At 39.9% G+C, this 14,334-nt stretch overlaps 1 protein-coding gene across 1 annotated transcript in view; it reads right to left on the bottom strand.

Annotated features, from left to right (window-relative positions):
- The window catches only part of SPTBN5 (spectrin beta, non-erythrocytic 5), a 91,168-nt gene that overhangs the window by 67,416 nt on the left and 9,418 nt on the right, over window positions 1-14,334 (bottom strand). Inside the window, exons 7-22 of the mRNA XM_032113171.1 lie at window positions 13,899-14,037; window positions 12,283-12,515; window positions 11,691-11,844; window positions 10,998-11,198; window positions 9,634-9,840; window positions 8,309-8,500; window positions 7,426-7,578; window positions 6,757-6,887; window positions 5,833-6,084; window positions 4,995-5,282; window positions 4,100-4,346; window positions 3,130-3,269; window positions 2,060-2,159; window positions 1,335-1,505; window positions 1,080-1,244; window positions 106-332 (exon numbers count right to left, since the gene is read on the bottom strand). Of these exons, the coding sequence (XP_031969062.1) occupies window positions 106-332; window positions 1,080-1,244; window positions 1,335-1,505; window positions 2,060-2,159; window positions 3,130-3,269; window positions 4,100-4,346; window positions 4,995-5,282; window positions 5,833-6,084; window positions 6,757-6,887; window positions 7,426-7,578; window positions 8,309-8,500; window positions 9,634-9,840; window positions 10,998-11,198; window positions 11,691-11,844; window positions 12,283-12,515; window positions 13,899-14,037 (3,000 nt within the window). The remainder of the gene's footprint in view (window positions 1-105; window positions 333-1,079; window positions 1,245-1,334; window positions 1,506-2,059; window positions 2,160-3,129; window positions 3,270-4,099; window positions 4,347-4,994; window positions 5,283-5,832; window positions 6,085-6,756; window positions 6,888-7,425; window positions 7,579-8,308; window positions 8,501-9,633; window positions 9,841-10,997; window positions 11,199-11,690; window positions 11,845-12,282; window positions 12,516-13,898; window positions 14,038-14,334) is intronic.

The following is a 14,334-nucleotide window of genomic DNA, read 5'->3' as shown; positions in this document are numbered from 1 at the left end:
TATGGGTTAAACTTAATCAACCAAGAAAAGTGTTCAGAAGGTAGAATAAAAAATGCTATTTGTCACTGGAGGTGGGTGGAGACAAAAAACAGACGGACACCATACCTTTTCAGATATTTCTGTGTTTCTTCCAGAATCCTCTGGGAGTCAAAGTGAGTGGTGGCCATTTTCCTTGCATGAGATACAATGGCATTCATTTTCTCTGCCAGCTCACGTGTCTCATTTTCCAGCTGTCTGTGCTGCTTGAGTAGATCACGGCTGGAGCGCAAATCGTGGCCTGTCTCAGATTCCTGAAGAATTTTCTCAATTTTTTCAATCTTCTTTTTGGCATCCTGCCAGGAAAAGATTACTACACACTCATACTGTCCTTTCAACAACATTTTCTTTCACTCACTCCTTCCTATGACAGCTTCCTGGACACAGTTTTTAAATCCAATTGTCCTTTCTTGGTAATATGATGGCTGGATGTCTCTAAGAGACATCTTCTGGGAATATTTTGTTTTGCAAACTATTTTGGAGTATTCTTCTCTCTGAGACACTAAAGCACATCACTGAGAATAGTCTCTTTGAAATATATTCAGCAACATAATATAAAAAAACAATCTTCAAAGACTTCAGATTGTAGCTATAACACAACAGCAGTTCCATTCATAATGGTCTCAAAACAGCTTCACAGCATACTGTTCTTGTTATAAAAAATTGACCAGATGACCATGTGCTTAATACAGTGCCATCGCTGCAGGCCCCAGATTGCCTCCAGGCAAGCAGTTATGTTTGCACAGCATTGACCCCTACAGAGTCTGGGTTGTTTTCCCAGTACTGGATGGGCACACAAGATGCAGTGTTGAGCCCGACTTCAACAGCCTGATGCTTTGCTGGCACTGCTACCATGATCATAACTTTGAAGTGAGCTTGGATGGCATAATATTGGGGTTTCTTTCCTGGGACTGCAGACAAAATGGAGACCTTAAAAACCACTTTTATCAGGATAGTATTCTCCTCCATTATGTGGTGTACACACAATAGAGAAACCAGGCTCCTAGACCATTCCTCCCCTCTGTTCCTCATGACTTCCTGACCTGCAGCAGTTCCATGAGCTGTTCCTGCTGTCCAGCTTGTCTCAGCTTGTCACCTCGCTCTATCATCTTGCCATACAATTCCTTCCAGTTCTTTTGAAGCTCTGACATCTTCTTCTGGACAGAAACTGCAGCATAGTGGTTGTCTTGAATCAATTGATTTCCTTTCTGGAGAAACACAGTGCATCACTTTATTAGCAGATCAGCATCTATGAATTCTGGTAAAAAATGGAAAACTTAGCTCCAGAGTGCCTTCACCTTTATCAGTGTTGTAAAGTGCTCCTCGTTAGCTAACATTTCCTTCTCAGCAGCCTCATGCCACTTCAGTTTGCGTAGAACATTTGTTGGATCACGATAGGATTCATCTGACGCTATCTTGTACTTCTCTTCCATCCATATCAAAAGCTCAGCAGCATCACGATTAAACTCCTTACAGAAAAGAAACAGGATTAAGTTGATTTAACTAATGAAGAAGTATGATCTTGAACCATAGATGAGGTTTTAAGACATCATAATAGATCCCTTTCTTATCACATTTACTAATCTGTTGCCTGTAATTGTCAGCGAAGGTTTGCATCATGGATAAAATATTTTAACCAGAAGAGAACCAATCCTCCAGCACAACTTTGTACCTCACCACTGAAAGCTAAGTTTGGTGCCAAAATTCAGAGCAACTGTACTACATTATTAAGGCCCAGAACAGTAATAAGTAATGAACAGAATAAACTTATCCAGTAGAAAAAACATTCTGTTGATATATTTCATTCAAAATCTCCATTTTTGTTTTGGAATTTTGCTATGGTTATACCTTTTAAAGTTTTGTCACCAGTGCATCACCTGCTCTCTGAAGAACAAAACTCTGTCCCACAACCAAAAAGAAAGTGAGCTGCAGTAGGAATGCTCAGCAGTTTTTGTCTCATATTAAGACAAAGGGTAAAATTCAAAATTCACAGATGCCTGACCGAATGTGCTGTATCAGTTACCTGTAGCTGGAGGGAATCCAACAACCTCTGTTTTCTCTTGGCGTTGCTTTGTATCAGCTGCTCCCACCTTCTCCGGAGAGTGACCATTCTCTCTTCAATACTACCAAGAAAAACAGGAACTCCAATGCTGTACTAATATTGGTTCCCCTTGCTTATGCTGCAGTCATGACTGTGATATAAATGTAATCTAGTTTCAACAACTTTGCTGACAGGAAGAAGGGATATATGGCCCTGTCCCATCACCATGTTGGGTTTACCTGGAGAGCAGGTATTGCTTACCAGCTGCTCTGGATTTTCCTCTTGTATGGCTGTGTCACATTAGTGAATTGCAGTCATACACTGGAATGCTGCAACCTCCCTCTGCCCCTAATAATCCACAATATTGTTATATCAGTTATAAATAACTACTAACTTCCTCTTTGCTGTAAGTGCAATAAGATTTTGGAATGGCTTTCTGATGGTAGTAATGCTGGCAAGAAATCAGATCTTAAGGGCATTTTTATAAATTTGTGGGGGGAGTGTTCAAAACATTATCACTTATGATCACAAGAACATGGTCTTTTGATACTCTATTTCTAATTCTTGTTTGCAAAGGGGTCCCCTTACTAGATCCTAGTGGCTCTAACACAGAAAAAGGAATTACAGGTAACAGTTCAACTTTGACAAAAACACAAAGGAGCTGCTCCTGAAGAGTTTTGCTTGTGAAGTCTTCAGTAACTTTTTAAAAGCAAACAATATTTCTGATATACGATACTGATGAATGAAGGAATTCTTTTTCTACAGGCATCTAATGAGTTCACTTTAAGAAAGCTTTATCACTGTAATTTATGATACAAGACAAATTATTCTAGTGTCTGCCAAATGTCACTTTTAACCTAAAGCATTTCACCTATTTGTTCTGAGAGCACAGGAAATCTAAATTTTTAAAAAAAAATCCCTTTGCCCCCTCATCCACCAGACTGTGGATTGGAAGTCAACTAATTTCTCCTCAGAGAAAGTTTTTCCCTTCACCCTGATCACACTGGATCATTTATTAAAGCTCAATAAAAGAGGAGTAGGTTTGGACTCACACATGAGATGCAAAGTGCCTGCTCTCTAGTAGGTTCACCCCGTTTTCATTGAGTGCTTCCACTCGTCTCCTCAGTGCCATCAGCAGTTGTTCAAATTCCTGATGTTGCTTCAGCAGGTTTCGAACAGCATCTACATGGTCCTGCATTTGAGAAAGAAAATTTGATCAAGACTTTTCTTGCTCATATTGTTTCTGTAGCAGTGAAAAAAAAATTGGACCTTACTTTCCCGCTTCTCTTTCAGGCAGGAGATACAGTGTACATTCTGCATGAGCCCAAGGATGTTCAAGGGCTACAAACAAGCAGCAGGTTTGTAACATATCTGGTTGCTCTGTTCTAGGTTTCCATTATGGTTCAATTTTCACCTTTTAAGAAAATCTGTGTTCTAAATTTATGCCAGCACTCTGGCCCATCTAGGGATGAGCAATACAAAAGACTAATTAGCAAAACTTTATTCCACTCAGTTGATCCTAAGATATCAATGTTTTGGGTTCAGCTGAAAACATAGGCAGTGAGAGACAGCCACCTCCTTCTTCAGTGATTTTGCGAATATTGTGTGCATTTGTTTTTTCACTTCGTATGCTTTAATGTTCTTAAATTAATGAAAGGAAAAGCTTTTATTTAAAAAAAGGTTACATTTTTACTGGAAAAAAAAATTACTGTGTTCAAGCTGAAACCTTGTTTTTCCATGGATGAGTCAATTTTATATAAACCATATGACACGTACAAACAGCAACAAATCACAGCTTTAGCTGTTTTTAATTTTTTTTTTTTTTTTGAGGGACAATGAACTTTGTTCTTATTAAGATGAATAAGAACATAAGGAAGTTAATAAGATCCTGAAAATCTGGTTCCCAAGTATGGAAATGCTGTGATCAGAAGAATGAAGAAGCCAATCGAATAAAGAAGATTGTTGCTAGTCTCTGGATGGGGAGAAGAAGTAGGAGAAAACAAGATCAGCTGCTGTACATACCCCAAGGTCATCCCCCCGGAGAAAGGCCTCATGGCCAGAGAGGGCTGCATTGATACGGTCTCCCTCCCTATTGAACTTCTGCAATTCCAGGCCATCCTGCAGCTTTTTCCATCGCTTTTCCCACATTTCCTCCAGCTCTTTGTTCTCCTTGGCAAGCCTCTCCATGGTCTGGTGGACATCTGTGGTCCTACTGTTACTGGGTTGTTGGTGGATTACTGTGCGCCCAAGCTCTTCCAGTTGCAGAAATCTTCCCAGAGTCAAAAAAAAAAAAAAAAAAAAAGAGACCTCTCTGCATGAGGGAATATGAATTCTCTTTCATCACAGCTCTTTGCTCTCTTGGCAGTGCCCATACACCAAGTTTCCTTCCCTCCCTTTCATTTTTTTCCTGTTGGTTAAGCACCACAAAGTACAGCTGTTTTATTGCTCAGGGATACATGCTGGAGGCAGTGAGATTTCCCCATCTGGACTGAAAGCCCACATAAGCAGGTTTTCATGTTAAAACGGAAAAGAGGGCCAACAGTATCTGGAAATTTATAACAGTGCAAAAGAAGAACTGAAAATGATGGCAAGTGGAAGTATAAGGCCTGAGAAGAAATGGGGGAACTGGAATAAAGTACAGATGGCACTCTCTGAGAGCGTCAGGAGAGTTTGTGGAATTCTACCACTGCAAACATAGAGCTCCTCCCTCCCCCTACATCAGCCATCAGGATAAGTATGCAAAAGCTGATGGGATTTTGTGTTTGCAGTCTCCTTTTGTCACTAAAGTTCAAGTGCATGTGAATAAAATTTCGGTATCACTTTCATGCACAATTTATATACATGATTTATATGTTTCATTTTCACAGTACTGTTGTCATATCACCACACTCTGCCCACCTTGACAGAATCTCTCTACCTTTCATTCTGAGAGCCAATTTCTATCAGCAGGTCTTGATGTTCCTTCAGCAGTTGCTCTGCAGATCCCACATCCAGACCCATTTCTTCACTGCTCAGTTTCTCCCGAATGCCCTCTGCCCATAGTAGGAGCCTACGGCTGTCTTGCAGGAAGGACTGTCGGTTTTGGGCCCACTGCAGAATGTCCCGCTTCTTTTGGATTTCCAGCTTGAGCTTTGCCAGAAGCCTCTCCATGTTTTCTACCTGCTCAGTGATGGTCCTGCTCTCTGCAGGGTTGGTGTCCTTGATCCTTCAATAAAATACATTCAACTGTATGAACACTTATTTAGAGCTTGAACCAGGACTCTTTAAAAGGAATGGATTTGGATATTAACAGTTCCATTAAAAAGAAAGTCAGCTAAGGCAACATATTCCCATTGTGAGTGTGCAGAAAACTTAAAGAAGTAAAAAACTTTAATATTTCAAATTTGAACTCCTGTGCACAGTTATCTGCTATTTTCCTACCATCACCCTTACTTCCCCTGATTACCCTCTTTCAGGACCTAAGTGATACCTCCACATTTTGAATTAGGTAACTCACATTAGTAAAGATAATTTTTTAGAGCCACAAACAATCCTTTGGTATTCATCCTCTTATAGCTGTGAAGTCTGGAAACAAACACCTCCCTAGTCACCCAGCCACACTCAAGAGAAATCAGCTCAATCCAGCAGGCAAGTGAGTTCTTTGGGTTTCTAGAAAGAAAAACTTTAAAAGCTACTCATTCTCTTTATAGCCATAATTTACAGCATGATCTTCGAGAACTAGCAAAGAAAGTGGAAACAAAGAGAATGTTTCTTACGATTTTGCAACACTCCTCAAGTATTCAATTTTCCTCTCTATCACCAAGACCTCTCTCTCAATTGTGTACAGTTTGCGCTTGTCTGACTCCAGTCCAGCAAGAGAGTTCCCTGGTTCCAGATCCCTGAGTTGGACCATCTTGTCTTGCAGTAGCACTCCTATGCTCTGACAGTCCTGAAGAAATGTCCTCACATCAGCCACTCCAATCAGCTCAGAGCCTTTCTCCTCCTTCAGAGTTTCCATGCATTGCCATCTTGAAGACAGATAAAAATTTATAGCCATTGTTATACATGAACGATATCTGTTTTCTGTTCAGAAAAAGTCTTGTATAAAGATTTTATCAGGACTTAAGTAGGCTGGGCAGGGGTGAAAACTAGCACTCCCTCACAACAGCAAAGTTCGTATCAGTGCCATCTCAAACAAGGGGACCTTGCTCAGGTGGCCAGGACACTCTGAACATGATGCAAATAAACAACTATGGTTAAAGTAAGGACCTGGGTGTGCCCACTGAGTGACAGGGTGCCAGGAATGCATTCACAACAGGTACTAAATACTCCTGGTGAAGTCAAACATGGTTTGATGTTCCTTTCAAGATTTGTGAAGTGTGTCCTCACCCTGATGCTTAAGTAACCAAATCAGCTGCAGTGCTGCAGAACTACTCTGAATACATCACTATCACCCGTGGACGAATTCACATTGTGCTTTAACATGCACACACAAATTTCTACAGTTTAAGTGACTTGGTGTCAGGGTCCTAGGAGCACTCCTCAGTCCTGAAGACATGGCACTGGGCTCAGGGCCAGACTACAGACAGGTGAGGGCTGCCCATTTCCTGCTGGTGGCACTGTTGTCTAGAAGGGATATGAATGGTCAGCTCTCCAATTGCCCCCATGAGCAACTCTCTGCTTATCTGTAGCACTTTTACCTGATGTTGATCTCTTCCATCCAAGTCTGGATCTCAAAATATTTGCTGGGACTGATCTTTCTGTATTTAGAAGCTAAGTTTTCAATGTCTTCCAGCTGGCCTTTCCCCGCAGCCAGTTCTGTTAAAAATCTCTAAAATGGAAAAATACAAGAATCAAGAACTTGGGGGGTTTCCGTTTCTGTGGACACAATTCTCAATAATCTCTTATATCCACTCATGTCCCACTTTCACAGTTGGCTTCTCCATTTGCCTGCCTGCTGACTCCATGCACATCTGTGCACACAAGTCCCATGCAGCCCCCTGACCTCCCTGGTGTGCACATTACATCTGTGAACATATGTCCCACTCCACTGGGACACAAGTGCACTGACGGATTTTTTCATAATTGGGTACTTTTTTTAAATGATATAAGATAAACCACAGAAAGAATCCTTTTGTACCATGATATTTGTACAGGATACCATGTTCACAGGAATATAAAGGGACAGAGTCACATCAGCTTCAGTAATTTGGCATAGTCTGTACAAAAGAAATATCTGATCTATGCAGGACTCTCTAAGTTGAAATTAATGAAAAGGCTCTCAAAACATCATTTCTCAACTTCATCTTTTCTCTTAAAGGCCAATTTGATTTAAAAGGTGTCATCTGTGAAGAGGAAAAAAGGGGTACCTGATATTTCTGCTGCATGACCTCCACATTGTCTGCTTGAGGTTGAAGAGTCCGGAAAATGTTCTCTTTATCTCTCATCCATGACTGAAATTCTTCACAAGAGCTACAGAAGCGATAATATCCAATCATCTCCTCCAGAGCCTTTTTTCTGCTCTGTAAAACAGATGAAGACTTAACTATTGCTGTAATAACTCCTTACCATTTGTAGCAACAGAAAAAAGATCCTTGCATTTAAGCTACAATACACAGGTGGTAGCTTAGTAGTTTTCCCAGACACTACTGGAAGAGAATAGAACATGAAATTTTAAGATCACAATTCTTCTTCCCAGAGCAACAGAGGTTTAAAAGTATAAGAGAATAATTTGGAGAGTGCTCAGCCCCCAGACAGGCAGGGAGGCTGCTGTGCTACTTGCTGCTGCTGGCTGAAGACTTAAGGCAGTGGTCTCTAGAATATGTAAAAGTCACATACAGCATGTTTGTGTTGGTCTTTAGGGCATGATTAGAGCAGCTGGTAGTGAAAAGTAGCAAATTGAAAATGCAGGTTACAGTTTATTTTTTCTGGTGTCACGCAAGACAGCCCGGTGATTTAGGAGCTACAGCAAGCAAGCATTAAAGGGTGTATGCGGGGGGGGAAGATTATACAAAAGAATCTTCTCTTCATGGACTAAAAATACTGGGCTGTAAATGGAAAATTTGCTGACATAAATTGTGTTTTGATATAAAATTTCAATGATAATCTCAAACCTTGAAGCCCTACAGGAATTAAGAGGATGAGGCACATTATTGAACTGAAAAGCAGAAGCCAGCACAGCATTTAATTTCAATTTGAACTGATTTGGACTTGACTTTTCCATGAACTGCAAAGCAGAAGGGGATATTATACCTCAGCCATGCTCTGTAGATGTTCGTAAAGTGAATCTATTTCTTCCTGGGTCTTCCAGATGTTCTCTGGAAGAAAATGATCATCTGGACTTGAGGTTCCAGTGGATGCAGTTTCAGATGTTGCCCAGGTTCGACTGAATGGCAGCTTAGCTGTCTTTTGATTTAAGTCACTTGGGGCTTCCCTCTTTGTCATCTGTTAAAAAAATGTTAACAAAATCAATGGATGTAAATTTCTGATTTGGATAAAAATTTCACATGGAAGGAAAATTTGGACTTGATAGCTCAAATACAACATTCTGACCCTTGAAACTGAAAACTTCCAGTATTTTTTGGAAACTGTTTCCACTGTTCTATTCTGAAAAAATAAATCAAAAAACTGAAAAACATTTTGGTTTTGTTTAAAGAAGAAGTTTAATTTAGCTCATTTTAAAATATATGGATTGGGTAAAAATTCTCATTTTCTGCCCAAATCAAATTTGCTTGGTTGTAAGGGCTCTTTTTTATTTTTAGAAGTGCCAACAAAGCAAGACAATTGACTATGCTCATGATTCTCTTTGTGGTGATGTTTTAGCACCTGAACACTTCCAGTTTCAAAACCTGTGAATCAATACTTCTATTTGTGCATCAACACTATCTTGTCATGTGCTTTTTCACATTTCATAGCAAAGTAATAAAATTTTTTTCTAGTAACAATGTTGGATTGATGAAGTAAAGACCACAAGTGATGCCCACTGCTCTCAAATTTATTGGGCTAAACATTGAGTGAATATAGACATTTAAAAGAAGCAAGCTATGAAATATGCCATTCATTCATTCATGTTCCCTGAATTCTGTTATTAAATGAGCTGATCTCAAGTCCAAAGTTCCCTTTCTAGTCAGTGAAAAAGAGGGGCACCTGAAGAGATTGATTTCATCTCATCTGCCTTAAAAATAAGGGATGGTATGAATTGCTTCTGGAGTTGTGGGATAGCTCTTCACTACATTAGGGTACCAAAAGAATTTGTTGGGATGTTTTGGTTAAATGTCTGCTTTTAAAGATTATTGAAATTAGTAATTTTATGAGAATAAAGATTGAGAATGTATTTATGAGGACCAGTAGAGGGAACTAATATATATGAGAATATTTCTAGGGCTTCAAAAAATACTAACTAGGTGTGTTATGAGCAGACAAGGACCCTCTTTGTCACCTAAAAATTTGCCTCAATTCTAGTAAAAAACTTAACTTGGAATATTCTATTTTGGCAAAACAAATAAAAAATAAATAATTGAAAACCCATTTTGTTTACATTCTTCAACACAATGTGACACAATCCCTCATCTACTTACTGCAGCTGGAGCTTGCTGTGCTGCAACGTCAGCCTGCTCTTTGAGGCGCCTCATCTCAGAGGAATAGGCTGCAATCTCCTTCTCCAGGCGCAAGTGACGGTGCAACAGTGCTTCAGCACTTGATTCATCTTTGCCATAGTCCTTGCTGGCAAGAAGGGGCTGCCTTTCTCGCAACCAGGAGTTTGCTTCATCGATGTCAGCAAAGTACTGAAGGAACACAGGGAAAAAAACACTTGGATTCATCCTGAAAGTGTCATATCCAGCTCCTTCCTCTTTGTAAAATTATGAGTAAGGAGAAACACCATTAGGTCTGTAGCTGTAAGGCTAATTCCAGGTGTTGTGAAAGCTATGGATAAGGTAGCTCTAAACCTGTGAGGTATTTCATGCTCACAACACAGACAATTCACAGAATCACAGTGAGTAAAGAGATTCAAGGATTGCCTATACAGCTCTTTAAAAACTCCTAACTAGCTAAAACTTCATGGTGCATAACAGCAGCATCATACATAACAATGTATGATGTTAGTAGGCACAATGTAATACCAACAGATATTTTCTAAATGTTTAAGGAACAAGCAATGAATTTGGTCTACAACAGAAGTTTACTATTTTCCAGAATTTGCAGTCTGCCTGGCTATGGTTGTAGAAAAGTAAAACAAGGTTTTTAGGTATAGAATAAAGGTACAACAGAAAAAAAAAGAAAACACATAGTAAAGATGGACAAAGAAAGAACTTAAACACCGTAATGGTGTTAATCTTGCTAGAGAGAAGAGAAAATTTAGACTTTCTCAAGAGAAAAGCTGTTCAGTTTTGTTCAAACATTTCATGGAAACAACATACTGAGCAAAATCTTCTTAAGAAGGGGAGAATGAGAATGCCTGAGATAATGTGATAAGATTTAAGAACACTGCTTTTATACAAATTCTTTATTTGCAGATGTGTGAATGTTTGCGGGAATAAAACCATTGGTCATAATGGAAGTGTCAAACACTTTGCAGGATTTGTGAAATTCATGGTCAATCTAAGTCTTACAACACATTATTTTGTTGGTGGTCTTTGGAATTTTTTTTCATTTTAGAAATATGTCACACAGCTACCTGATCCCACCCTCTAAAAAGACTCTGCATTAGCACTATCATGTGAGTTATTTCTATTAGCACTTTTACCTTTAGAGCAACTCCCAGCTGCTCAAATCTCCCGCCTGCCTGGCTTGCCAGAGGATTGAGACTTCACTGCCAGAGATCTTTTTGTAGAGCAACAGGTGAAGGCTTTCCTGCCTCTGTTGCCTTCCAGGTCGGGGCACAGGGCAGAACTAAGCCACATCCATGTCCCCCCTACCACACACCCCAGCAGAACCCTCTTACCTGTTTGATGAGGGCTGCTGCCTGCAGGCGGCTTTTGCGATCAGCCACCTCATCTTGGAGCTGCTGCCACAGCTTCTGGAGGTTGTCTGTCTGCCTCAGAATGTCGTCCTGGTGCATGGGGTTCTTCTGGCTCAGCTCCCAGCCCCTCCTCATCACATCTGCACATATGGCCCTGTGTGAATTGCACTCTGCTTCAAGAGCCTAGCACAAGGACAGGAAACATGTCAGCACAGCTCATTCCCTACCAGCCAAGAGAAAAGAGTGGATCCTACTCTCTGCTACTGTCACGCATACATTTCCAAGAGACCAGACCCATGTCTTATCTTTTCACTGTCTCTCTCTTTACGCTCATCTCTCTTGGCCAGGAAAAGAAGGTGAGAAACATGGAAACAAGCAACCTTTTTTTTCACCCATCAAATGTTAGCTAATATGGAAGCCAGTGTCTTCACAAGAAACCCCACTTCTAGTCCAGTACGGAGCATATTCCTTCTCTACCCCTTCCTTCCCCTCTTTCGGAAAAAAATCCCTACCCTGTACATTTTTTTAAAATTCAAAACTCTGATCATGACACTTGAGATAAGGATTAGTGTGACAGCTTTCTTATAAGTGCTGCACTGACTGAACTGAAAGACACTGATGTTCTAAAATCTCGCTTTAATACAAAGACAAGGCAGCAGCAGCAAAGTACAATACCTTGTTCTTCTGAATAGAGGCTGTGATCTGGCTGACATCTTTCCCTAATGTTGTCATCCTTGCCAGCTTCCATTTCTCAGAGATCCATGATTCTTCTTCTTTGCAGTCACGGAAGAATTCAAAAAGCTTCAAAGCCTCTTCTAGCTGAGATTTACTGAGGGAAACAGTGTATGACAGTCAGAATTAGGACTCCATGAAGACAGTGGTAGAATAATCAAAGAAAAATTTAGAAATCCAGAATTTGAATGCCTTCAGTTCCTCTTTGTTATATACTATGTCATATTTATGGAATAAGACAAAGAAACAAAATTACTTTTCCTTCTTTCTCCAGGAGATGAGGAGATAATAATTTTCTATTCAGACTTCTCATAAAGCAAGTTTTAATAAATGCTGAGAATTCAGCTAATCTTCATCTATGAAAGTGAACGATCCTTTCAGTCAATTGCAGTCAAGACAATCGAGTTGTTTTTGTTATGTCTTCATAATTAGAGAAATGAAAAATTTTCAAATGCTGGGGAGCTGTGCCTTCTGATTAAAGAATTAAGATTGGGCAACCTAATCAGGAAGAACAGAGCCACAACTACAGCCCTACCGTGACTTGCTCTGAGCTGTAAGTTTCTGGTACAGCTGACGAAGCATCTGAACTTTTGCATAAAGCAATTCTGATTTAACTGTGCTGTCCTTGCTGATCTCTGCTGTCCTCTGGGTGATGTGTGACAATCTGCCATCATAGGAAGAGATCTGCGAGTCAACCAAGTTGTGATTCTGCAGCAAATCTACTACTTCCAGGAGCTGCTTCCCACAGTCCTGGGAATTCACTAGCACCTACAAACAAAGTGAGAAGAAAAAAAAGGCATTTTCAGAGAGTGCATCCAGGGTCTCAGTGCAAATAAATCAGTTGAAAGGTTCCTGTTTTCTCTCATAGCTTCTAAATGTCCAAGAATGTCAGTTAGGTAAAGCTAAAATGCTGCCTATTTAGAGAAATTACACTCTTCTTTCAGTTCCACAAGCTAATGGCAACAATTCAGAGTTTCTATCTGCTTCAGTGCAAGTAAAAGGCTCATCAAATAAGCATCTGTTTTTGCACCTAAGATATTTCTTCTGATTAAGCACTCAAGGCCTCAGAATTTGCAGACACAATGAATATCCCTTTGTTATAGACCCATCTGTAGGCAGATTGATTCACAGTTTGTATTTGAAGAATTCTACAATATCCCATTCTATGGTATGTCCTAACTGCAATGTTCTTTTATTTGAGGAGCTTACTTGTCTATCTAAATAATGAAAATAAGTACTTTATAGTATTTAATTGGTTACTGATGACAACCTCTTACCAGTCTGTCTTCTTTCTAGTTGTATCGATGGATACAACTACTAATCCTAGGGTACTATCTTTCCATACCAATCTTTTCCCATATTCTCAGGCTATTGTTGTTCCAATGACACTATTACCATTAGATGTTCTTTGTCTCCTAACACTAGGACAGAAATATTTATAACTTAGAGATAGCTCTTATCTTTAATTCGAAATTCACAACTTCATATAGCACAGTTACTCTTTCAGCTTGGGTACAAGGCAACCTGTAGTCATAAGGATTTTTCTGTCTTCAAGGCAAAGGATGTATACATACTTCCTTTCATTACAAAATCAATATGAACCCAGTTATTTCTCATGCTAAAGAGAAGATTTGCACTCTGACACTCTGGTAACAGTTGGAAATTCTTTCTAAGAGCAATCACTATGCGTTTACAGTGGAACTTTCCTTTCTCATGATCTTACGGACCTGTAAGCCTGAGCTAATTCCCATCTGTATAATTACTGCAGGTACTTCCAGAAGCTAATTCAGAAGAATTACGTGGAATGGAAACAGAAGATGGTTTTATTCCACTTTTGCTTTTGCACTTGTAAATTTAGAAAATATTATTTCCTGTCTTTATTTTACTGTGTAACTCGAACCTGTAGTGCATTCCACGTAGTAGGATACCTGGCTTTCTGATTAGGGAAACTCCTTATAGCAAAGCCTGGTTTTTTCTTGTGTAGTTACCTGTGATGATGAACTGAAATGCTCAGTTAGGCATCTAGGTAAAAATAGTGTATTTTTCTATAGCTGATAGGCTTATCTCCTGTTGGCACCAGACAGTCCCTGGAACATGGGGACACACACTGGCAGTACTGCAAGTTGTGTGCTGGTGGAGAGGGCTCTGTACCTGCAGCTCTTTCAGCTCCTCTGTAATGGCATCTATGTCCCTCAGGAGGCCCAGAATTTCCTGCATTGTTCCCAGGGATTGCTCTCTTCTCTGCAGCTGATCCAGGAGATCCTGCCATTGCTTTGAAATGCTCTTTTGCCTACAAAGGAAGAGAAAGAAATGACCAGTTTGGACCAAAGATTTTGGGCAGCACTGGAGGATTCTCAGTGCTTGCGGCTTTAGAGGAGCTAAATGAACACACACGACTCTTGACATCAGTGCAAGAGGACAGGCCAGGAACACAAAGCAGGTCAAAGCAATGTTGTTATAGGAGGTTTGACTAGCACATCAAGTGTCATTGACTTTTTAAAATTTAGATGTTGTTTTTAAGAATGTTCATAAAACATCCTTTTCTTTGTTACAGTGCTTTTCCTTGATACAGTGGAAAGGCTTGGAA

Source organism: Corvus moneduloides, chromosome 6 (genome assembly GCF_009650955.1).
Source record: "Corvus moneduloides isolate bCorMon1 chromosome 6, bCorMon1.pri, whole genome shotgun sequence".
Lineage (NCBI taxonomy): Eukaryota > Metazoa > Chordata > Aves > Passeriformes > Corvidae > Corvus > Corvus moneduloides.
Note: the sequence above shows the minus strand (reverse complement) of the source record. Positions and strands in the feature narration are given on the sequence as shown.